This window comes from Myxocyprinus asiaticus, chromosome 40 (assembly GCF_019703515.2).
Source record: "Myxocyprinus asiaticus isolate MX2 ecotype Aquarium Trade chromosome 40, UBuf_Myxa_2, whole genome shotgun sequence".
NCBI classification, from domain to species: domain Eukaryota; kingdom Metazoa; phylum Chordata; class Actinopteri; order Cypriniformes; family Catostomidae; genus Myxocyprinus; species Myxocyprinus asiaticus.
The window spans coordinates 22,521,630-22,545,093 of NC_059383.1; the positions used below are offsets into that span (position 1 = coordinate 22,521,630).

A 23,464-nucleotide genomic window follows, 5' to 3' on the forward strand; every position below is an offset into this window, starting at 1 on the left:
CAGTGTTTTCATTTGAGCATTTTATTTGACCAGTTGTAACAGTTGTTTGATTTTATTTTTTCCTTTCACATTGAAAAAAAAAAATCTCTTTCTATTATTGTAGATAGTTGATCTTATTTTACGTTTTGCAAATGTTTCAGTCGGGTTTGTGATTCAAAAACAAGAATGGTTGCTCCCATCATAGCCCACTAACAGGGCACTAAAGAAACACGAAAATACAAAACACTTGAAAGCTAAACAAACATTACTAGCACAAAGCAGTTAGATATCTATTCCTCTTACAGTTTTGAGTTTTTTTGATTGAGTTTTTGATTTATGAAGACCAGGACAACTGTTTACTTAAGAAGATGGAGACTGTGAGTGGAGAATATCTTAAGTAAATGAAGACCTGAAAAGTGATCTATTCAAGTCATCACCAATTCCACCTCTATTTATGATTGTCATTGACAAACACACATCGTTGTTTACACACACTTTCTCCCCCAAGGGAAACAGACACCTAAAGAAGAGAAAGTAAGCCCTTGAGAAAGTGAGCCAGCTTTGTTCGTTGTCTTGAGAGTTTTAACGCTGCAGAGATCCTTCATTAATGCTCACAAAACAATTAATGGGCAAGAGGCTAAGAAATGAAAATGATATGAACACAATGCACTACTGCATTATCGTAATACACGATCACTGTGCTAACATTAAAGTGAAGCACCAAATGAGCTACAAGCTATCCTCAATGAGATCAAGAAATGTGACTTTTCTTTTGAGCTCTATAGAAAACTCTAAGAACAATAGAGAAGGTGCTCTGATAGCAAATATCCAGCTTGCCAAGTAAGAACCAAAACTTGATTGTAGGTCCATTACCATCAATTGTTTTGTGCTCTTCAGGCCAAGCTGTAGTGGCGCTGATAGTGAGAAGCTTAAGGCATGAAAGTGATGATGATAATTCAGTCCATCAGAAGCACCTGGAGGCACACAAGCTCAAAAGCACATTCACATCATCCTCCTGGCTTTCATTTCATTGGTATCTTCTATAACCAGAGGAAGCCACAGGTTTCTGAGGTTCTTGAGGACTTATAAATAGGGCTTGTGTTTCCATGCATAACAATGAACTTTCAGTACAAGACATAACATCACTATATAGTTGGAAATATCGACAGGCAACTTTTAAAATGGTACTAGACAAACTGAAAACTGGACTATAGTCAATGTGAGAGGGAAAAAAAGGGAGGAAGATCAATTACACTGAGAGACGGCTGAATCCCATCATAAATATGACTGGTAAAGATTTCCAAAGCAGCTCTCTATGTTGATGACTAGCTGCATTTGCCATAGTATATCACTGAAAAGTACGTTTTCAAACCGTAACCAAGGTAGAATAGACATATACAAAGAAAGTAGTGTAATAATATGAAATTAACATGAAAATCATTCAGTGTTTCAATGAAAGGACATAAATCTTCACTGAAAGGAAAATAAATAAAAACTAGGGATGTCCCGATACCACGCTCATGTACTGGAAAAATGCTCCGATACCAAAAACTGATACCATCTGACATACGAATGTCATTCTGTAAACATTCAGCCCACAAATTAAAATCACGTTATGTCCTAGTGAGATTATTTAACCACAAAAGCTGCGATTTATGGAGATAAAGATATAGTTTGCATGTAATTCAAATGTGAGCACTTGTGAATGTGAGGAGACAGTGTTGTGCTGATGCCTGCTGCTCATTCCTGTTAAAGCTCCTCCAAGGCTCATACAGGGAAGACACCGTCATGAGCATCACGCTCTGTTTGTAGCAGATGACAGTAAACAGAGTGCAAATTCATGTGGTAGTGTGAGGCACATACAAAGTACATACTTGTTTAATTAAATAGTAGCCTTTTGCAGTTTAATAATCACTTTAAGTCATGTAGCGACTAGCTTTTCCAGAGTGGTAATCTGCCATCAAACCTCAGAGCTCCTGGCCAAAACACAGAAACACTTAAAAATAAAAGCTCTGTCAAAATTAAAGGTACATTTATAGAAAAAAGTATGACAGAAATATATCACTATTGTAAAGTTATGTCATATTCACTGTAATACTACTACTACTACTACTACTACTAATATTAATAATAATAAATCAGTATTAATTGTATTTTACTTGAGCAGTATCTAACATCTGTGATGCTCTGTTATGCAGCACTTTATTTGACAAAATATAACTCCAGTGTTGTATTTTGGATTGTGCAGTGAGGCTCTGTATATAAGCACTTCATATGATAAAAAATAATACAATATTATGTTGAAAATTAATTATATTTTCATTTGATTAAAGTTTTAATTATTTCATTTATTTAAACACCATTTTGATGATAAAACTGAAATAAAACTGTTCATATGGAGTTTAGGAAAAACAAAAACATAGGTATCGGACTCGGCGTGTACCAGAAATTAACTATCAGTACTCGTTCTTAAAAAAAAAAAAAAAAAAAAAAAAAAAAAGGTATCAGGACAACCCTAATAAAAACACGCTGACAAGTCTGATTAAAAAAAAAAAGAAAAAACACATGACTACACCCTAGAGAGAGAGAGAGAGAGAGAGAGAAAGAAAACAAATTTGCTTCATACAACATTCTTATGGGCTATTCAAGTTTAAAGGAGATTAAAAGGCAACGGTTTGCATTAGCTCATGCACTTAAACGTACAATCTTACAAGATATGCCATGAACTTGCCAGCGGTGATTACTTTTGGAATGACATTGAGAAGGAGCTTTGATAAGGACATTTCAGATCCAGATGCAAGTTAATTTTTTGCTCATTTTAAAAGGAATTTGCTCACTCTAAAACCTATATGTGCAATTTCAAGTTCCATCGACATACAGTATGTTGTTTTTACAGTACATATGCTAAAGCATATTCGTAGCATATTTGCTGCAAAAGTGTGTTTCCGCAGCACAACGAAAGTAAATCTGAACATTGACACAAAATCTATGTACGTATATATACACACACACATGACTACACCCTAACCATCTGAAATGCATTATTAGATTCTCTATGAAAACGTGTGTACGGTGACTATGTACAGAGGCAGGCACTGCTGTTCTGATTCTAGCTGTGTTCAGGCATATTTCAGTGATCTGTAGTTACAGACTGTAGTCTGTCTTTCTAGTAAGTGTTCTTTGTTAATAACATGCAGCAATATTTGTAACAGGGATTTGTTCCAGAGGGGCTGACTAGCTATGTTGGCTGTGTCTCGTTTGGAAGGCTGCGTCCTCCGGAGGTCGCATACTTCATCGAGGCTTTCTCGTTTCATAAAAGCGAGTAGGACACTTCGAATGCAGCCTTCAAATGCGACCTACTTTCAAGGGAATTCGGAGGATGCATGAGGTGTATCCTTCGTGATGTTCAAACACAAGTAATGGTAATTCCCAAGTTGAAGTACCTCAGTAGATGGGTGCAGAGTATATAATATGTATAATTATATTAATATATAATTAAAATAAAGTATTAGACTAAAAGTACACCTGTAAAATCTATTTTCTTTTCTCTTTACATCATTATAACTCTCCTAAAATGTACCTCATAGCAACTGTGCTGTCATAGCAACCATGATACATTCCGTTTCCGTTTGTCCTACGAAGGCCGTCTCGTTTAAATAAGACTTGTTTAAAGGAGGACGCTCGGTAAACTGCACCCTTCAAAGGACGCGTCCTACCTAGAACGCAGCCTTCCAAACAAGACACAGCCAATGTTGTCCAATAATTCATATCTGTGCTTCTTTTAGGTGATGAAATGAAAGGCAATAAAAGCAACATCGCACAGACAGAGAGAAAAAGAAAGAGAAGACATACTGTAAATGATGGCATTGATCCTAAATATTATTACACAAGCTGCTGCAGTAGGTTACTTTCTAAAAGATGGCAGTTCATATTAGTTCACATGACAGTAAATGTGAATGTGTGAATGCATTAACGCGGTAATCTAATTCATATTTGTCCATCCATAAAGGTAGTTTTTTTTTTTTTAATCTAAAAGAAATGAGTAAAGATGGATTAAAGGGAGAGTTCATCCACAAATGAAAATTCTGTCATTATTGATTCCCCCTCATGTTGTTGCAAATCTTTCTTCTCTGAAACACAAAAGATGTTTTGAAGAATGTAGCGGGTTGCTCTTTTACATGCAATTACAACAAATGGGGACTGGGAGATTTCATATTTCAAATAAAAGTGGTCCATATGACATGTGCACTATTTTCTAAGTCTTCTGAAGCCATATCATATCTTTGTGTTGGGACCAGACAAACATTTTCTTCTATTTTTCTTCTTTTATGTTCCAAGGAAGAAAGCAAGTAATACAAGTTCGGAACAACACTGAGTTGAGTAAATTATGAAAACATGTTCATTTTTAGGTGAACTATCCCTTTGAACAGTGAAATGGATAAATAAGGCCCATTGAAAAGGCAAATCTGGGTTGTTGTTGTTGTATAATATAATCAAGATTTCTAAAAGCTACTATTAAACATCTGCGTTTTAATATGAGAGTTGGAAAAGAAAGAACAGAAAGACAAAAGGCCCCTTAAAAGTGAGAGCGAAGAAAAAGATTGTAAACTTGAAGCCACGTGAACATGCAATCACAGTTCTCTTCAGTCAAGATTACAACATGGCCCACATAGACAAGGGGAAGGGATGTGACATAAGTTTGAAGAGCAGGGGAGGTGGAAGCCAGGCCTCACTGTCACTCCTCTAACGCTCCAGTGAGAGTGTCGATGCAAGAGCTGTCGGTGTCGGAGGCCAGTGTCTGCTCCGTCGACATGGACGAGATGTCGTTAATAGAGGAGGACTGGGAGGCGGTGGCGCTGTTGTTCACCGTGCCATCTATTACACACACACACACACACACACACACACACACACACAAAGCAATGCATCAAAATTAGGGCTTAGCACAGTTTATGTATTTTCCTAATATGATTTTAATACTGTGTATTTTCCTAATACTGTAACTTTCATTTTGATTTGTGTGATTTCTGAAGGCTGGTTTGAGATACAAAAAGATACAAAAAGGGCTGATGTAAACAGATTTGGGTTAGTAATAGTGGCTGACTGATGTTTTTTTTTTTTTAACAGCAGATGCCGATACCAGTATCTAGAGAACAGAGATCTAGAGCAGGGGTTTTCAAACTGGGGTCCCCAAGGGGGTGCTAGGGGCTCTGTGAAAATTTCAGGAAAAAAAAAAACAAAAAAACATTTTCACATTATTTGATATTATTACCATTCATTCTGAAATCATGAGATTAATCATGATTCTTTTATTCTACAGACAGCCACAGTTTTAAACAGTAAGAAATAAAAAATAAATCTGCAAATAATTTCAAATATTATGAAAAAAAAAAATGTTATAAATAAGGGTTGTAATTCACTATTCTCTGTAAAGCTGCTTTGAAACATTATTTATTGTGAAAAGCAAAATACAAATAAATTTTAATCGAATAGAAAATGTCTCATAAAAAATAATAGAAAAAAGATACACTGTGAACTTAAGGCTACACCATGTAACTTTTTTTTTTTTGTTAAAAAATAACAAAATGTTATTAATGAGAGAGTGCAACAAAAATCCATCTTACAAACCATGTCTTTACCCAAATACACTTTGATAAACCTATAATAATGGTTTATATGTTTTAGAGCTGTCAGAATGGATTTCACAGGAAATTGCATACATACAGTTGTGCTCAAAAGTTTGCATACCCTGGCAGAAATTGTGAAATTTTGGCATTGATTTTGAAAATATGACTGATCATGCAAAAAAAAAAAAAAAAAAAACTGTCTTTTATTTAAGGATAGTGATCATATGAAGCCATTTATCATCACATAGTTGTTTGGCTCCTTTTTAAATCATAATGATAATAGAAATCACCCAAATGGCCCTGATCAAAAGTTCACATACCCTTGAATGTTTGGCCTTGTTACAGACACACAAGGTGACATACACAGGTTTAAATGGCAATTAAAGGTTAATTTCCCACACCTGTGGCTTCTTAAATTGCAATTAGTGTCTGTGTATATATAGTCAATGAGTTTGTTAGCTCTCACGTGGATGCACTGAGCAGGCTAGATACTGATCCATGGGGAGCAGAAAAGAACTGTCAAAAGACCTGCGTAACAAGATAATGGAACTTTATAAAGATGGAAAAGGATATAAAAAGATATCCAAAGCCTTGAAAATGCCAGTCAGTACTGTTCAATCACTTATTAAGAAGTGGAAAATTTGGGGATCTCTTGATTCCAAGCCAAGGTCAGGTAGACCAAGAAAGATTTCAGCCACAACTGCCAGAAGAATTGTTCGGGATACAAAGAAAAACCCACAGGTAACCTCAGGAGAAATACAGGCTGCTCTAGAAAAAGACGGTGTGGTTGTTTCAAGGAGCACAATATGACGATACTTGAACAAAAATGAGCTGCATGGTCGAGTTGTCAGAAAGAAGCCTTTACTGCGCCAATGCCACAAAAAAGCCCGGTTACTGGCACACTGTAATTTGGAGTGACAAGACCTATAGTGAAAAGAATACCATCCCCACTGTGAAGCATGGTGGTGGCTCAATGATGTTTTGGGGGTGTGTGAGCTCTAAAGGCATGGGGAATCTTGTGAAAATTGATGGCAAGAAGAATGCAGCATGTTATCAGAAAATACTGGCAGACAATTTGCATTCTTCTGCATGAAAGCTGTGCATGGGACGCTCTTGGACTTTCCAGCACGACAATGACAATGACAATGGCACAAGGCCAAGTTGACCTTCCAGTGGTTACAGCAGAAAAAGGTGAAGGTTCTGGAGGGAATCACCAGTTGTGAAAACAAAGAAACCCCGAAAAAAGCAGAGTCTACAAGCAAAAAGGGAAAGCGACAGAGTTTGTAATAAAACCCGAATAAACATCGGCTCGGCTTTTCAGAGGTGGTGACAACTCAGAGATCTGAAAGGATTTAAAAGTGACCCAGAGATGGCTTTTTTCTTACTCAACAGGTAAGATATTTTATTGATATGGTTTATGTATAGTTGTGCAATCCCACACACACACATCTGTGTGTGTGTGTGTAGTGAAATATTATAATTATACTGTAATCGGTGCTAGCAATCGTTATGTCTAATGTTAACAAATGTTGCCTAACTTTTGTAATGTCATTTATATCAAAACATCAATGTTTCCAATAAGTCAAAACAACAGCATAATATATGCCACTTACCTGCTCAGATGACATGTTTTTGGATATCCGCCTTTTTCTTCCTTTGATTATTTATTTGACCATTCACTCTGATAAGATGTCATGTATCCAGTGTACAACGAACCACATTCATCCACACAGAGGAGCAGAGCCGAACCACAACCAAAACAATATTCTTCCGCAAGATGCATACAGTTTTATTTTTTAACTGCTAGAGGGCCAAAAGTTATATAGTGTAGCTTTAATAAAAAGTAAAATATTTTCCAGAAAATATTTTAAGAATTTCTTTTGGCTTTAGTACAACGACAATATAAAAGCCAATTATTTAATTTAAGTAGTCTTTACAATATAATGTTTACAAATTTTCTCACATAGGGGTCCCTTGCAAGGGAATAATGATATTTGGGGATCCTTGGCATCAAAAAGTTTGAAAACCCCTGATCTAGAGAACTGATATTAGGTGGATTGACCAGAAGTTAATTGCCAATTAAGCACAGTTATTGGCAATGTGGATAAACCCAAAATGTTCAAATGTCGGCCAATGAATCAGCCTGGCAGATATATTGGTCTATCACTAGTTAGTAGTGAGGATTAGTAACTCACCTAAACACTCCTCTTTCAGCACTCCATTCTTGTTCCTCTCCTCCCAGTCCATTACCTCTTTATAAATCAGCTCTGCAGACAGAGAGAAGGCTGTGCCATTTGACTAATGCCTTTTAATTTAACAGTAAAGTAGAATATTTAATACAATTTCCACCAAGTTACTCTGTAAAACTTTTCAAAGCACAATTGACAATGCAAGTTACTTTATCAATTTACTTAAGTAAACATTTTACTCTAAAACAGAGTCATTCATTCTTTGCAAACGGGTTGCAGTGCTAAAGGTCATTTATACCTTTCCATTGCTCAATGCTGTGTTCCCTCTCCTCCAACTGCTTGTCTGATATCTGTGGAGGAGGCTGAACACATAAAACAATCATTAAGAATCCTAGCCACAAGAGAGAGCATTTCACTGGCATTGTATATATGTCCCTCGTAAAACAGTTTTAACTGGACTGGACTAAGCAACATAAAAGAATATGGAGTGTACTGACCGCATCAGCCTCGGCTGGGTCATACCACACGTGAATGTAGGGATGACTAAGAGCCTCCTGCACAGAGATGCGGCTCTCAGGGTCGATCACCAGCATTTTTGACAGCAGGTCGCGTGCTTGACTAGCTGTGTTTAACAACGTAAAGAATAACGTAAAACATCAAGCGTTGTAAAGATTCAAGTAAATATTTATAATACAGTACCAGTCAAAACAGGGCATACTTGACAGAATTGATGCTTTTCATGAACTTAAAAATCATTTGATTTAAAGACTGATGCACAAATACATTTAATGAATGAGTTGGACAGGATAGTGAAGGAGAAGCAATACTGTTGGAAATGCATCCCAGGTGGATGCCTCATGAAACTAGTTAAAAGAATGCCCATACATTTTAAAGAGATGGTGCAAAGCTGATTTTTATGCAAAGGGTAGCTACTTTGAAGAAGCTAAAATATAAAGATACTGTACTTCTGATTTGTTTAACAATTTTGGTCACAACACAATTTCTATATTTCCATTTGTGTTATTTGATACTTTTGATGACTTCACTCTTATTCTAAAATGAGGAAAATAGTAATAATAAAGAAAGAGTAGGTGTGTCCAGACTGGTAGTGTATGTAAAGAAACACAGTTGTACTGCACAGGTTCAGAAGGGAGAAAGGCAAAAAAAATAAAAAGGCCATAAAAAGGAAAAGAGATATAGAGAGATGGAGACAGCGGAAAACAGAGGATGTTAGAGAGTGCTCTTACTTTTGATCTTGTCATGCTCAGTTTCTGAAGGAAAGGCCCAGTCGGGGAAAAGCTCATTAAAACTGACTCCTGGAAACTGGGGTTTGTTCATTACATAGTTTCTAACAGTCTCCATCAAACGGTTCATAAACTCCAGAGAGGGGGTGCCCAGTATCTCGATCACCTTATTCCACTGGTCAATATCTGTGATGAGCTCAGTTAAGGAGGTCATGATGAAAGAGGAGACCTGAAATTTTATCATAGTTTTTTTTATTTATTTTTTTATAGAAGTGTGTGAAAATGTACACATGGAGTTGAACAGGAAACTGAAAATGGCATGTTCTTTCTTTTAACAATTAGGGGCTTTGCAGACTTTGTTTATAGCATTGTTTATACTTTGGCCTGGCACTGCAGGGTGTCCTGTGCACACTGCTGTCAACAGCCCAAGGGGTATTGCAGTGCAAAGAGAATATCAGCTAATCCAGTAGAAACAGCACTGAAGAAGTGCTTTGCTGAACTTAAAATGTATCTAGCCAGGTATGATAATAATAGTTCATGTTCGCTAAGTCAAAAACACTTAAGAACCACTTGTAGGCTTTTTACACTGTCTGTGGCTAAACTCAAGATTTTAAATTTACCGTTAAGATACCAGTTTCATACTTTAGTCAAGATGATGACATTTACATTTGAAATATTTGAACGTTAAATATTTGACATTTAACCCTCCTATTGTCTTAAAACTGCACAATGTAAAAAGTTTTGGTTAAAAATTAACAAATTGCCATTATTGCTTGTGTACATAAACAATCAGGGTTCAAACGATGTCCTTACGTCATTACGTCATGTCCGTAAACACAGAAAAGAAGAACCTGCTGTCACATGTTCCGGCAGGAGAAACTATGCTCTTCACTTCAGTCAAATGCTCACAGTTCAGGACAGCATCGCTGCTGTCTAGATGGATGTATATCTGTTATCCATTTGGTGAAGTTGAATACCTGCTATAATGCTTGTGTCAGCGGTCCTACTCGACCCGCCCCGAGCGGGATTCTAACCGGCGATCCCCGGCATGGGAATCTGACGTGCTAGCAATGAGGCTATTAAAGCCATGGCCTCTAGCCTCGGTCGCTGTGCATCTCTTAAGGCCAGGAGAGTGAGTTTACACACTGCACAGCTATCATATACCAGCTGGCTACCGTTACACTTGGAACTTTTTTCTGGTAGGGCTGTTGAAGCTTATATTGGTTATCATTATTTTATGAATCGAGAATTACTTGTGTGTTAACCGATCGCGATGTATCTACATTTTCCAGTGAAGTTACTGTAACATGTTTACTAATATGTTTGACTTCTGAAATTGACTACTTGTAATTGTTATATTGCATATTTAAGCATATTATTTTCACATTTAAAGTATATTTTATCCCCATCATTAATGAATCCTCATTTTATGCTTTTAGTTTATGGTGTTATTGTGTGCATTGCATATACTGTTGTAGTAGGCCTTTACTGTTCAGTTGCCTTATCAACTGAGGCTGTACAGTATAATATAAATAATGTCTTTCACTGAACTCTTATCAGCCACATCACTAATTTCACCTCTTATTTTGATACGTGTAGTACAACACAAACATTAATAGTAGATAAAACACTTGAATAATCATATTCAAATATGCTGGTAACTGGTGGTGGTTTGTTATCAATGTAAAAGCACTTTAGGTGTAGTGTCAGAAAAGTGCTACAAGTGTAAAATTAATTCATTCAAAATATGAGATAAAGAATATTTTTTATCTTCATCAAAGCAAGTAATATTTCAGTTTTAAATGTTTCATCGTATAATGTAATATCAACATAAAAATAGCCCATTTTGACTACGGCTCTGAGTATCTCCCAGTCATGATCACACACAGGCGATGTCCAGGTAACCTCAAATCATGAGATTCATTCACCAGAAGAGAAGTGCCGAAACACAACTGACTTAAAGTGTTATTCCGCAAATTTCTTGCAATTTAAAGTTTCAACCACAGATGTTGCAGGAGAGCACAAAGTTACGTAGTGCAGCTTTAAGAAACTGCACCCTCCTTTTGTCCTTCGGGTCATTTTTGACCCGTATTGAAAACCAGTCAAAATACATAAATTATTAATAAGTGTACAATGGCACTAAAAAAACTCCCTATTGTACCTTATAAAATCATGTTAGTAAACTTATTTACTAACATTTTACCTGTTCAGTACTACAAAAAATACACTCTCTGTAACTGTGTGGACATGTCCATATATGCACAAACCCCGTTTTTGAGAAAAGTCCGCAATTTGTGTGTAAGATGCAGTACCCAGTGGAGCAGGTGCTGAAGCAAGAGTAATGTATGGGGCTAGGGGCTAAATCTGAGAAAACTTGAAATATGTTAAGGTCAAATTTGATTCATAAATGTACACAAAACTATAAAGCTGTATAACATCCAAAAAGTTCAAAGGCAAAAGGTCACAACTGGTTCTTCCCATACAGGTCACAATTGATCCATTAAAGGAATAGTTCACCCAAAAATGAAAATTTGCTGATAATTTACTTGCCCTCAGGCCATCCAAGATGTATCTGAGTTTCTTTCTTCATCAAAACAGAATTTAAGATTTTTAGGATTTCATTTCAGGCCTCCTCCTCTAAACAATGCAAGTGAATGTACTCCATTTTTTGACGGTCCAAAATGCATATTTAGGGTGCATCAAAATAATCCACATGACTCCAGTCGACAAATAAAGTTCTTCTGAACCCAAACGATTGATTATTTTTTAGAAACAAAACAATACTTATATACTTTTTAACTACAAATGTTCACTTCTGTACATCTCTGTGATGCATGCTCATGAGAGGGATGATGTAAACTCGGTAAGGTCATGTGTCACGTAGAGGAGGAGGCAGGAAGAAAGAAACTCAGATACATCTTGGATGGCCTGAGGGTGAGTAAATTATCAGCAAATTTTCATTTTTGGGTGAACTATTCCTTTAAGACAATGGAAGGACCTATTTGTTTTTAATTATTATTACTCTTAAACAATTAAATACAAAAATAAATGTTCTTTTTTTATTTTGTTCCTTTTGATGGTCTTGACAAAGTCACAACGTTTTGTTCCAGTACCAAAAACAATGCAGTATTTATAACTTTACCTGTCCCAGGTCAAAAATGATCAGCAGGCTGATATTTTATTTCAAAGGTTTAGAGAGAGGGGGTATTGTGAAGACTGGATAAAGCAAGCGAAACAAAGAGCAGAAAATATACAATATGATGATGGGCTAAATCGGATTTATTCTTAATCTTCCATGGTGTCTTGCATCACTGGATATTTTCCATTAGGTAGCGTTTTTAAGGCGATCACTTGAAAACACTGGCATATTATTGACACAGACCCATATCTGAAGAATATCTTTAAGGAACCACAGAGATGGTTTTTTAAAAGACAACGAAATCTAAGAGATGGTTAGAGCTGATATGCCGAATCAGAATAAAGGGACGTTCAGTTATAAGTGTGGGTCCTGTGCTCAATGCAATTTTACACACAAATGTCAATTTTTTAATCATCCTTGTACTAATAAAAAAAAATACACATCAAAGGTGTGATTAGTTGTAATACAAATAATGCTATTTATTTTTTTAAATGTCCATGTGGTTTGGGAAATGGAGGCAAATTTAGAAGACCTTTGAAAATTAGAATAAGATAACATCGTAGCAATATACGATGCATTGGCGATGCATTTTCAGAAACGTAAACACCCTGTTTCTAGTCTTAGATATTGGGGTGTAGAGAGAGTAAGCATCCCACAGAGAGGTTATATAGAAAACCAACTTCTCCGTAGAGAAAAGTTTTGGATGCATTTTTTACGGACACTTATCTCCAAATGGTCTACATGAGGATTTTAACATCAGATCGTTTCTCTAAATATCTTTACTTCCACAATTCTGAAGATTTTTATTTATTTATTTTTTTCTCCCCTTTTCTCCCAAATTTGGAATGCCCAATTCCCAATGCGCTCTAAGTCCTCGTGGTGGTGTATTGACTCGCCTCAATTTGGTTGGCGGAGGACGAATCTCAGTGGCTCTTATCACGTGGCTTGTTGAAAGCGTTACCGTGGAGATGTACGTAGCACGTGTGGAGGCATCCTTGCACACTCACCACGCGCCCCACCAAGAGTGAGAACCACATTATAGTGACCACGAAGAAGTTACCCCATGTGACTCTACCCTCCCTAGCAACCGGGCCAATTTGGTTGCTTAGAAGACCTGGCTGGAGTCACTCAGCACGCCCTGGATTCGAACTTGCGACTCCAGGGGTGGTAGGCAGCGTCAATACTCGCTGAGCTACCCAGGCCCCCCACAATTCTGAAGATTAAATTAAGAGATCTGTATTGTAGAACTGTGGGTATATATGTATATGTAGAGGGAGGTATGTTTGTATGTAATATGGGGACTGTGGTATATGAGAATGTATAATGCATGTGTACGTGCAGTGTATATGGTTTATTAGTGCGTATTGAGATGCATTTATTTGTTTATGAAACCATGTTTATACAAGTCTTTGTATCATCTACAACCACCATAGGTTTTTGTGATTAGGTGGAGTCATTAACATCTAATTGCAAGCACCTGTGGGAACCATGAGATTTTTGTTTGAAATTGACATCACAAAGTCTGTTGTATTGTTCTGAGGACGACTCGTACGAGTCAAAATGTTAACCACATGGTTTTAGATTAAAATGTTGGAGCGGTCTATTTTTGATCATGCTTCTTTTTTGACTCGGCACCTTGCAAAGTTTGTTTTGGTGTGCGTGGGTTCTTACATACACTATATTGCCAAAAGTATTCGCTCACCCATCCAAATAATTGAATTCAGGTGTTCCAATCACTTCCATGGCCACAGGTGTATAAAATGAAGCACCTAGGCATGCAGACTGCTTCTACAAACATTTGTGAAAGAATGGGCCGCTCTCAGGAGCTCAGTGAATTCCAGCGTGGTACTGTGATAGGATGCCACCTGTGCAACAAGTCCAGTCGTGAAATTTCCTCGCTACTAAATATTCCACAGTCAACTGTCAGTGGTATTATAACAAAGTGGAAGCGATTGGGAATGACAGCAACTCAGCCACGAAGTGGTAGGCCACGTAAAATGACAGAGCGGGGTCAGCGGATGCTGAGGCGCATAGTGCGCAGAGGTCGCCAACTTTCTGCAGAGTCAATCGCCACAGACCTCCAAAGTTCATGTGGCCTTCAGATTAGCTCAAGAACAGTGCGTAGAGAGCTTCATGGAATGGGTTTCCATGGCCGAGCAGCTGCATCCAAGCCATACATCACGAAGTGCAATGCAAAGCGTCGGATGCAGTGGTGTAAAGCACGCCGCCACTGGACTCTAGAGCAGTGGAGACGCGTTCTCTGGAGTGACGAATCACGCTTCTCCATCTGGCAATCTGATGGACGAGTCTGGGTTTGGCGGTTGCCAGGAGAACGGTACTTGTCTGACTGCATTGTGCCAACTGTGAAGTTTGGTGGAGGGGGGATTATGGTGTGGGGTTGTTTTTCAGGAGCTGGGCTTGGCCCCTTAGTTCCAGTGAAAGGAACTCTGAATGCTTCAGCATACCAAGAGATTTTGGACAATTCCATGCTCCCAGCTTTGTGGGAACAGTTTGGGGATGGCCCCTTCCTGTTCCAACATGACTGCGCACCAGTGCACAAAGCAAGGTCCATAAAGACATGGATGAGCGAGTTTGGTGTGGAAGAACTTGACTGGCCTGCACAGAGTCCTGACCTCAACCCGATAGAGCACCTTTGGGATGAATTAGAGCGAAGACTGCGAGCCAGGCCTTCTCGTCCAACATCAGTGTCTGACCTCACAAATGCGCTTCTGGAAGAATGGTCAAAAATTCCCATAAACACACTCCTAAACCTTGTGGAAAGCCTTCCCAGAAGAGTTGAAGCAGTTATAGCTGCAAAGGGTGGGCCGACGTCATATTAAACCCTATGGATTAAGAATGGGATGTCACTTAAGTTCATATGCGTCTAAAGGCAGATGAGCGAATACTTTTGGCAATATAGTGTATATTGCAGGTCCCTAATGACCCTTAGACAATAGGAGGGTTAAACACACATTAATAAAATGTTTTTATTTTATTTTACACAGTATAAAATAAACAGAGCTGTTCATTTACATGTTAATGAAACCAAACGTTCACGTGAAAACATTGTCCTTTTAACATTATTTACAGAAGTTTTACTCTGCCTCAAAAGCACAGGCACATCTGCCTGCAGTGCTGATTGATGCACTGTGCGTGCACCGTGCAAAAAGTAAAAAGAACAAATTGCCATGTGCACAACCGCAACAAATGAAGCTTAGCAGAGGCCAGGCGAAAGCCGCGATTATGTGACTTTGTGCGTGCGAACCCTCGCGAACAAGCGGTTGTGTCAAGTATAAACAAGGCTTTCTTCTGAGACCAGCTGTATGCTTTCTAATGCATTATAACAAGGTGTTTGTGGCCCCATGGGGGTTTATGATGGAAATGCAGGCAGTTCATGAGATTGTAATAGAAAAAACTGCTAATGACGAACTGATATAAATACAAATATTGATTCAACAGCACAATGCATATTTTGAGCAAAGTCCTTCTAGCAAGTCAGTCCACTGTCGGCCATCTTTGGAACGCTCTCAGGAGGCTATTTCCAGTCATAACAGTGCAGCTCCTATCTACTTGTATGAGGAAATACCGAAATCTCCAAAAGGGTTGGTCAAGATTACGATCAAAGAACATATTTGAAATCAGCAGATTTTTATCTCAGATTACGCTAAAAACTGCAATTTTCCCGGCTTGAATAGCTAATGCGCATGCATGTTCCAGAGTTCATTGACAGGCGAAGTCTGTGTCTAAAACATGATTGGCTCTTTTACCTGTTCCTACATTCTGCTGACCATTGGGCACTAGAGCTCCTTGGTTGGGGTGTTCCAATTTCCCCCATTCACTTTAATAGAACTGGCCCATCTCTGCTAAATAGTCTCTGAGTTGTCAACCCTAAGTGTAACAGGTTAATTTAAATTTACATTATTTACAAAAAATATCAGTAATTAATTCTGAAGTAGATATACAAAGATGTTGTGGAATTATATTTATCCAAAAGGGGTTTAAAAAAAAAAATGCATTCCTTAAAATATTAGGGGGTACAATAATTTAGGTTATAAGGGTTAAGCAGGCAAATAAAGTTAGAAACCCCTGCATTGTAGAGCACTTATCAAAGGAAGTTGTCATCATACATTAAAACAAATGTCTGTAAGAATGCATGTGTATCCTGGAAGACACCTATGGCTTTGGGGTCTTAAAACTGAGGATGACACATTTTTTAATGTCTTTCTGACTTCAGCCTACAAGTAAATCTACACTCTTTGCAGAGATGGAAAGGCTGAAGAACAGAATGAGGAGGATACGATCAGTGCCCTGGAATATGACGCTCCCTTTCACCATTTCACCCATGATGCAGCCAACTGACCAGATATCCACTGCCAAAATACACACAAGCTAAATATTGCTGAAGTTTAAAGTGTACATTATACAATAAGCAGATTATACTAAACATGTCAATGTTACCATTCTCCTTGTATTTCATGCCCAGGATGACCTCTGGTGCCCTGTAGTATCTGGTCACCACGTAGGGTGTCATCATGAAGTTAGTGCAGGCGGTTCTGGCCAGCCCAAAGTCTAAGATCTTTAAAGTGCAGTCCGACTTCACTACTATGTTACTGGGCTTTAGGTCCTGAGGTGCAGACAGAGACATAAACAGATATGATCTCATGCAGTATACTTGGCATAGTGTGTAATTATCAGAAATGCAGCATTTCATCCATGCATCTGATTATGGTCAAATGACTCAGAAAAGAGCTGGTGATGCGACATGCTGGATGTGCTCTTAGCTCATTGGCTCTCTTGAAAGGGGAGGGGTTTAGCACCATTTTGCCTTGAAATTAAGCGAGAACCCTTCATTAGGACAAGTGATACTGCCAGCTCATTATTTTTCATTGCATGGACAAAACATATTGTTTTCTTGAGACAGTTATGATTTGTGGTCTCCATGGTGAATTCCAATTATTGCCAACCAATTTGCAATCCAATTGCACAGCATTGTATAAAACAACTAAATAAGGACAAATGTAAAAACCTTTACTAAAGATGTTTGCTCAGCATTAGGTTTTGCAATATTATTGCTCAAATGCAGATGACAACATCCATATCCAATGGTCACCTTTTTTGCCAATCAACTGAAAAAAATATGTATATAAAAAGAATGTCACCCTGTGTATGATGCCAGCTGAGTGCAGATGTCTGATGCCACACAGGATCTGGTACAGCAGGTAGGACATCCTCTCATGGTCCAGATCCATGTGGATCACCTGACAAAGACTAGCGTCCATCAGCTCCATCACCAAATACCTGAGCGAAACCAGAGACCTGTCAGATTCAGCAGGGTTTCTTTGCTCACATCAATTACAATTCAACTGATCTCTAGCATTTCCATACATGCATAGCACTGACTTGCATTTGCTATACAAATTCCAGAGTCCCAAGCTTCAAACCTTTGGCAACACTTTTGTTATTACAGCAACAGAAAAAGTGCTGTTGTCAGGAGCTGTAATGAATCTTGATTTAATGACACCTAGTTTTCAATCCTAAAGCTATAATTTTCATGTGGAGCAGTAGGACAGCATAATTCATCAGTTCCTCGTGAGAGTGCATTGTGGCTTCAGCGAAACTATGAACATTAAAAGCCACACCAAGGGCCAAATACACACCAAAGCCATAAAAACTCTGCTTACACTAAAAGACAAGGTAAGCAAAGCACATACTGTAAATATATCATCTCAGAACTTACAAATCCTGGAATTCTTCCAGTGACTTCTGAGGTGTGAAGACGTTAAGTAAACGGATGATCTGGAGGGAAGAGAGAACGAGTGATAAGACTAATCTAGATGCACCAGTATTATCAGGACAGGGTCCCCACACTTTCTGACGGGTGAATTTCCATGACTTTTCCATTCATTGTGGTTACTGTATATTTTTAGAAATCATTTTGATTCAGACCAGAAAGGATTTGTGAACCGGTTTGGCCAATTTATTGAACAGAAATAAATCAAAAGAATGATTCCCTCACAAATTGAACATACTTTTTTCTTGCAATCAAGTTTTACTCTGCACAACACAATGCCAAAGTTTAAAAGCAAAGCATAACTGCAAAAATGTATATTTCACTATGGACTCTTTTATGACTTTTGAGATTTTTCTTCATTTCCAAGACTTCTCTAAAACTTGAAAACACAATTTATAAATTCCCTGGCATTTCCAGGTGTTTCATGACTGTGGGAACTCTGCATTAGAAATTCTAAAGAAATCAGCTTGATAACTAAAGTTTCGAAGTTATAAGCAGACAAAACCAAAAGACATCGTAAAGGAGACGTACATTTTTGTGATTAACACACTTGAGCAGAACCAGCTCTCTGTATGCCCGCTTTGCATGGGTTTGGTTCTGAAATGGTCGGCTCAATTTCTTCACCGCAACTGGGAAGCCAAGGATGGTGTCCAGAGCAGAGCTTAATGGATAGAAAAATGGGCACACAGACATCATTGTGGTCACCATTATTATTTCAATATGTAAACAAAGAAGTAAAACAAATCTGCAACACAACAATCGAAAGGAGGAGGCGAGAACCGGCTTAACAATATAAATAATAATTTAATAATGAACTTAAACCAAAAGACACTAACACACACAGGTGTCAGCAGGTCATCCCCGTCTACCTGGATCAGGGGAGGGGACAAGAGGAGGGAAACCAAAAAAAATGTGGCACCTACACACCGTAACGGCGATCGTGCCAAATTAACAAAAATATTTAAAAAGAGAGGGAAAAGGCCAACACGGAGCGGCAGCGTGAGAGAGAGAGAAAAAAAAAATTATTTACTTGCCGGTTCTCCGATACGCCATAGCCTGGTCCTCGGCCACTCCTTCACCCTCTGGTGGATGACAGCCGTGCCTCCCCGGGTGGATCGGAGGCAGTCCTCCGGCCCCTGGTGGACTGAACACCCCGCCACGTTTTCAGTGGATGGAAGGGGTCTCCCCCGCCCCTGACAGTGGTTCTTACACTCCATTGCGGTCGGCCAGGAGCCCCTCCCCGCTCATGGTCGGCGGTCTCAGACCCCGCCGCGTTTCAGCGGCTGGTAGGGGTCTCCTCCGCCCCTGGCAGCGGCCCTGACCGCTCCAGGCGGTCGGTTAGGAGACCCTCCTCCCTTCGCAGTCGGCGGCCATTCCTCTGCTTTCAGGCGCCCGGGCTTCTCCGTCCCCTGGCGGATGGCTGCGGCTGCTCCGTTGGGGTGGATGGTAGTGGCGAGGACTCTACTACGGCGCATCCCTCCTCCTTCCCGGGTTTCGGCACCAGTGTAACACATCAATCGAAAGGAGGAGGCGAGAACCGGCTTAACAATATAAATAATAATTTAATAATGAATTTAAACCAAAAGACACAAACACACACAGGTGTCGGACAGTTGTCCGTAACTCTCTCTCTGTCGCACTGCCGTCTCCAGTCGGCCTTTATCCCTCTCGGGCTAATCAGCCTGATTAGAAGCCGGGTGTGTAGAATCACGACCCGGCCCTGCCCTCCGCCCTGCCACAAAATCATACTCCTGTTTATGCATAGATTAAGTCTTATTGGGGGGAATCTCACAAAAACCTGTCAAGAACATGTCCGGGTCATAATTCATCCCAAAAATAAAAAAAAAATTTAAAAGGGAAGAAAAATGCTTTTGGCATATTTCTCATAACAGTAATGCAATATCTCATTCTCACTGAATGTGAAATTAATGTACTTCAATCTAATGTAAAGCAGAAAAAAAACAATAACATATTTAAATGTACACATTTAAATTCAAATTAAATTTAAAAAATATTTATACATCATAATTTATAGTGTTTTAAATAAAAACTAATACAACATACAAATACTATAATAAAAAGTAAACACTGTAATGAATTGATGAGAATGTAACACCTTTGCAGTGGATAACGGTACACAGAATTGGGGGGGGGGGTGTTGGTTGGGCATTTTCTTAATTGTCATGAAAAGAAAAAAAAATTAATGGTCAGCAAAACATGCTTCATTTTCTTGATGCAAAATAAAGTTTCTTAATTTTTCTTAGGGGTGAAATGTGTCCTGGACATGTTTTTGTGAGATTTTCCCTATTGTACCTCGCTGTACAATTACATGTTCTTTACTATATACACCATTATGGTGTCACACACCATTATAGCAAACAGTGTTAGGGCCCATTTTCTCCGCTTGGGTAAACAATTTAGACATGCAGCTAGCTGTAAAATCCCCTCATTACTGCAGCAGTAAACCAGGGACTTAATCTCCAATGAGACATTCAAGTCAATGACAGAAACATATCTGCTACGGTCATGACAAATGAAGCCACAGAGGCAATCCATAATGGGATGTCAGATTATGATTATTATCATTAATATGACTCCACAACATGGAAGCAACTCGTATTCTGCTGGTTTAGAGACCATCCACTCACCAGACGATACCCTGGGCACCAGAACCGATGGCACGGAGCTGCTGGTACCTCCGGAGCACGGTGAAGGTGGAGTCACCCACCTGCACGCTGTAGAACTGCCCCTCCCCCTCAGTCATGGCTCCTCCCACTGAGTGCCTCTAGACAAATCAAACCTAAAAGAGAAAGAACCTAATTAATGGAGAAATAAACAGATGATGTGAGATGTTACACTGATGACTGCATCCTGAGCTCACTCCCCCGTGTTTACTGCACCATGTGTGGAGAATGACATTGCCCATGACTCATCCAAGGAGAATCAGATATAATGCGCATAGCCATACTGAGAGACACAGGATACCTATAAAATGCCAGTAAAGAACCAAGCGATAGAGGACAGAAATAAGCAATGATCCAGGATCAGGTCCTTAGATGACCAAAACAAGTCATTCTAAATTAGTTTAAACACAAAAACTACACAGATGTGATATTTTTCCTCCCTTAATGGAAGACTGAACTGACTGAGCAAAGCTGGTATCCTTCTTCCCATCCTCCAATCAGCTGAAAAAAAAAAAAACAGATATTCTCTCTAGCTTTACTCTATAAGTGACTGCTAAGAAAACAATCGCTATTATTACTGCTCATACTTAAGGCCGAAACATACTCTAAGCAAGTATGTGAATGCAGATGTGAGTGCTTGGCCTCCATATTGCCAACGCATGTTCTGGTTGAACATACTTAACATGTGTTCTTACGTTACCGTGGTGGGTGATAGTGTTACCTTCAAACATCTGTGTCATTAAACTGGATGTTATTATTCAGGTAAGTTGTTATGAATCTATTGTCTTTAACTTACTTGCTCAGCAATATTCTCTTCAAACTGTTGCTCTGCCATGACAGTAGTTGACTTAAAAGAGAAAACTCACCATAGAAGTGGACAATTCACACTAATCTCATTAGAGCGCCCCTTGTGGCAACATTTAGAATGCAACAGGTAGTTGCATTGTGTTATGAATTGCAGTCTGACAAACTTCAGAACAGATCCAAGTAAGGCTGAACAATTAATCTAAATAAAATCTAAATCGCGAAATGACAGTGTGATTAACAAATCGCAAGGGCTGCGATTTAATTAAATAAAAAAAATAGTCTGAATGCACTGCCTGCTGTGCAGCACTTACTTGCGCAGCTATTGAGTCTGTAGTGCATAGTGCTTTCTTAAATTCATGTAAATGGGGTCAGTGTGTTACACATGTGTTTTCAGTAGTTTCAGAGCGGTTCTATGTTCGATAAACACAAATTCAAGTGCTCTGAGTGACAGATATGCTTAGAGTTCGGTTTGGTGTGCTAATGTGCGCTGAGCGATGAGCGCATTTCACTGCATTAAAAGGATGATGTCTACTCAATAGGGCTGGGCGATATGTACAAATTATTTTATCGATAATCACCTTAAAAACTATCACGATATACGATTACATCGTCAACCCCTCTGCCGTGGGTCAGTGAATTTTTTTGCTTTATTGATTTTGCTTTAAAAATTTCATTCATTTAATGAAACACGAAAAACAAACAAAAGATGTTTCTAAATTCAAATTGGGTAGCTCAGTGGTAAAAGACGCTGACTACCACCCCTGGAGTTCACTAGTTCGCTAGTTCGAATCCCAGGGCATGCTGAGTGTCTCCAGCCAGGTCTCCTAAGCAACCAAATTGACCCGGTTGCTAGGGAGGGTAGAGTGACATGGGGTAACCTCCACGTGGTTGCTATAATGTGGTTCGTTCTCGGTGGGGCGCGTGGTGAGTTGAGCGCGGATGCCGCGGTGGATGGCGTGAAGCCTCCACACGCGCTATGTCTCCATGGCAATGCGCTCAACAAGCCACGTCATAAGATGCGTGGGCTGATGGTCTCAGACGCGGAGGCAACTGGGATTCACCCTCCGCCACCTGGATTGAGGCGAATCACTATGCGACCATGAGGACTTAAAAGCACACTGGGAATTGGGCATTCCAAATTGGGTGAAAAAAGAAAAAAAAATTATAATTATTTAACCACCTTTCCAGATCCAAAAATTAACCCTCTTCAAACGGCCCCATTTGCCATCACGCAAGCATCCATCAACGACAACAGGTGGAAAATTACTAAAAGCCTACAAATTAAGAACTAAAGACAATCATACATGTAAAGACAATAATAATCATAATAAATAAAAATTGCAAGACGTAATAATGCTGCCAAATGTGTGTTCTTATCGAATGTGTTTGCATTGCGTTTTAGTAATACAGTTAATGCTGCCTAAAGAAAATAAAGTAGAACTCAATTTTAGGTTCAAATTAAATGTGTCTTGTATTATTTTATGATTTAATCACTTTCGTCTTTGTTTCTTTAATACAAAGATATACATTACTGAACCTGCAGAGTTGCATTCACAATGCATGTTAACAGCAAACTGCTCCGTGGAAATAAAGCGAACTGGAAAAAAATTATTGCAGAAGAAATTATTAAAGAAATAAATTACTACTGAATAATAATAATAATAAATTCTTATAATTATTACTGCTATACAATAATATATTTCTAAAACAATTTCTTAACATTATAATTATTATATTGCAAGTTTTATATTCAAGTTGACTGGGTTCTAAAAAATAATGCTGAAAAGTGAGTTGACCCTTTCGCAAACTGGACAAAAAAAATAATGTACACATCGGACAGATGCAATGTGATTGTGATGTGTATTGGTAATACAGTTAATGCTGCCTAAAGAAAAGAAAATAAAACTCAATTTTAAGTTTAAGGTGAAAGCGTCTTGTATTACTTTATGATTTAATCACTTTCATCTTTGTTTCTTTAATACAAAGATATACATTACTGAACCT

General features: G+C 38.6%; 1 protein-coding gene across 1 annotated transcript in view; it reads right to left on the minus strand.

Annotated features, from left to right (window-relative positions):
• Window positions 1–2: 2 nt before the first annotated feature.
• LOC127431115 (mitogen-activated protein kinase 9-like) overlaps window positions 3–23,464 on the minus strand; it is a 39,932-nt gene continuing 16,470 nt past the window's right edge. The window contains exons 2-12 of the mRNA XM_051681380.1: window positions 20,618–20,769; window positions 18,501–18,630; window positions 17,916–17,974; window positions 17,338–17,476; window positions 16,637–16,802; window positions 16,477–16,548; window positions 9,043–9,225; window positions 8,293–8,417; window positions 8,094–8,157; window positions 7,802–7,873; window positions 3–4,854 (exon numbers count right to left, since the gene is read on the minus strand). Of these exons, the coding sequence (XP_051537340.1) occupies window positions 4,715–4,854; window positions 7,802–7,873; window positions 8,094–8,157; window positions 8,293–8,417; window positions 9,043–9,225; window positions 16,477–16,548; window positions 16,637–16,802; window positions 17,338–17,476; window positions 17,916–17,974; window positions 18,501–18,630; window positions 20,618–20,733 (1,266 nt within the window). The 5' untranslated portion in view covers window positions 20,734–20,769 and the 3' untranslated portion in view covers window positions 3–4,714. The remainder of the gene's footprint in view (window positions 4,855–7,801; window positions 7,874–8,093; window positions 8,158–8,292; window positions 8,418–9,042; window positions 9,226–16,476; window positions 16,549–16,636; window positions 16,803–17,337; window positions 17,477–17,915; window positions 17,975–18,500; window positions 18,631–20,617; window positions 20,770–23,464) is intronic.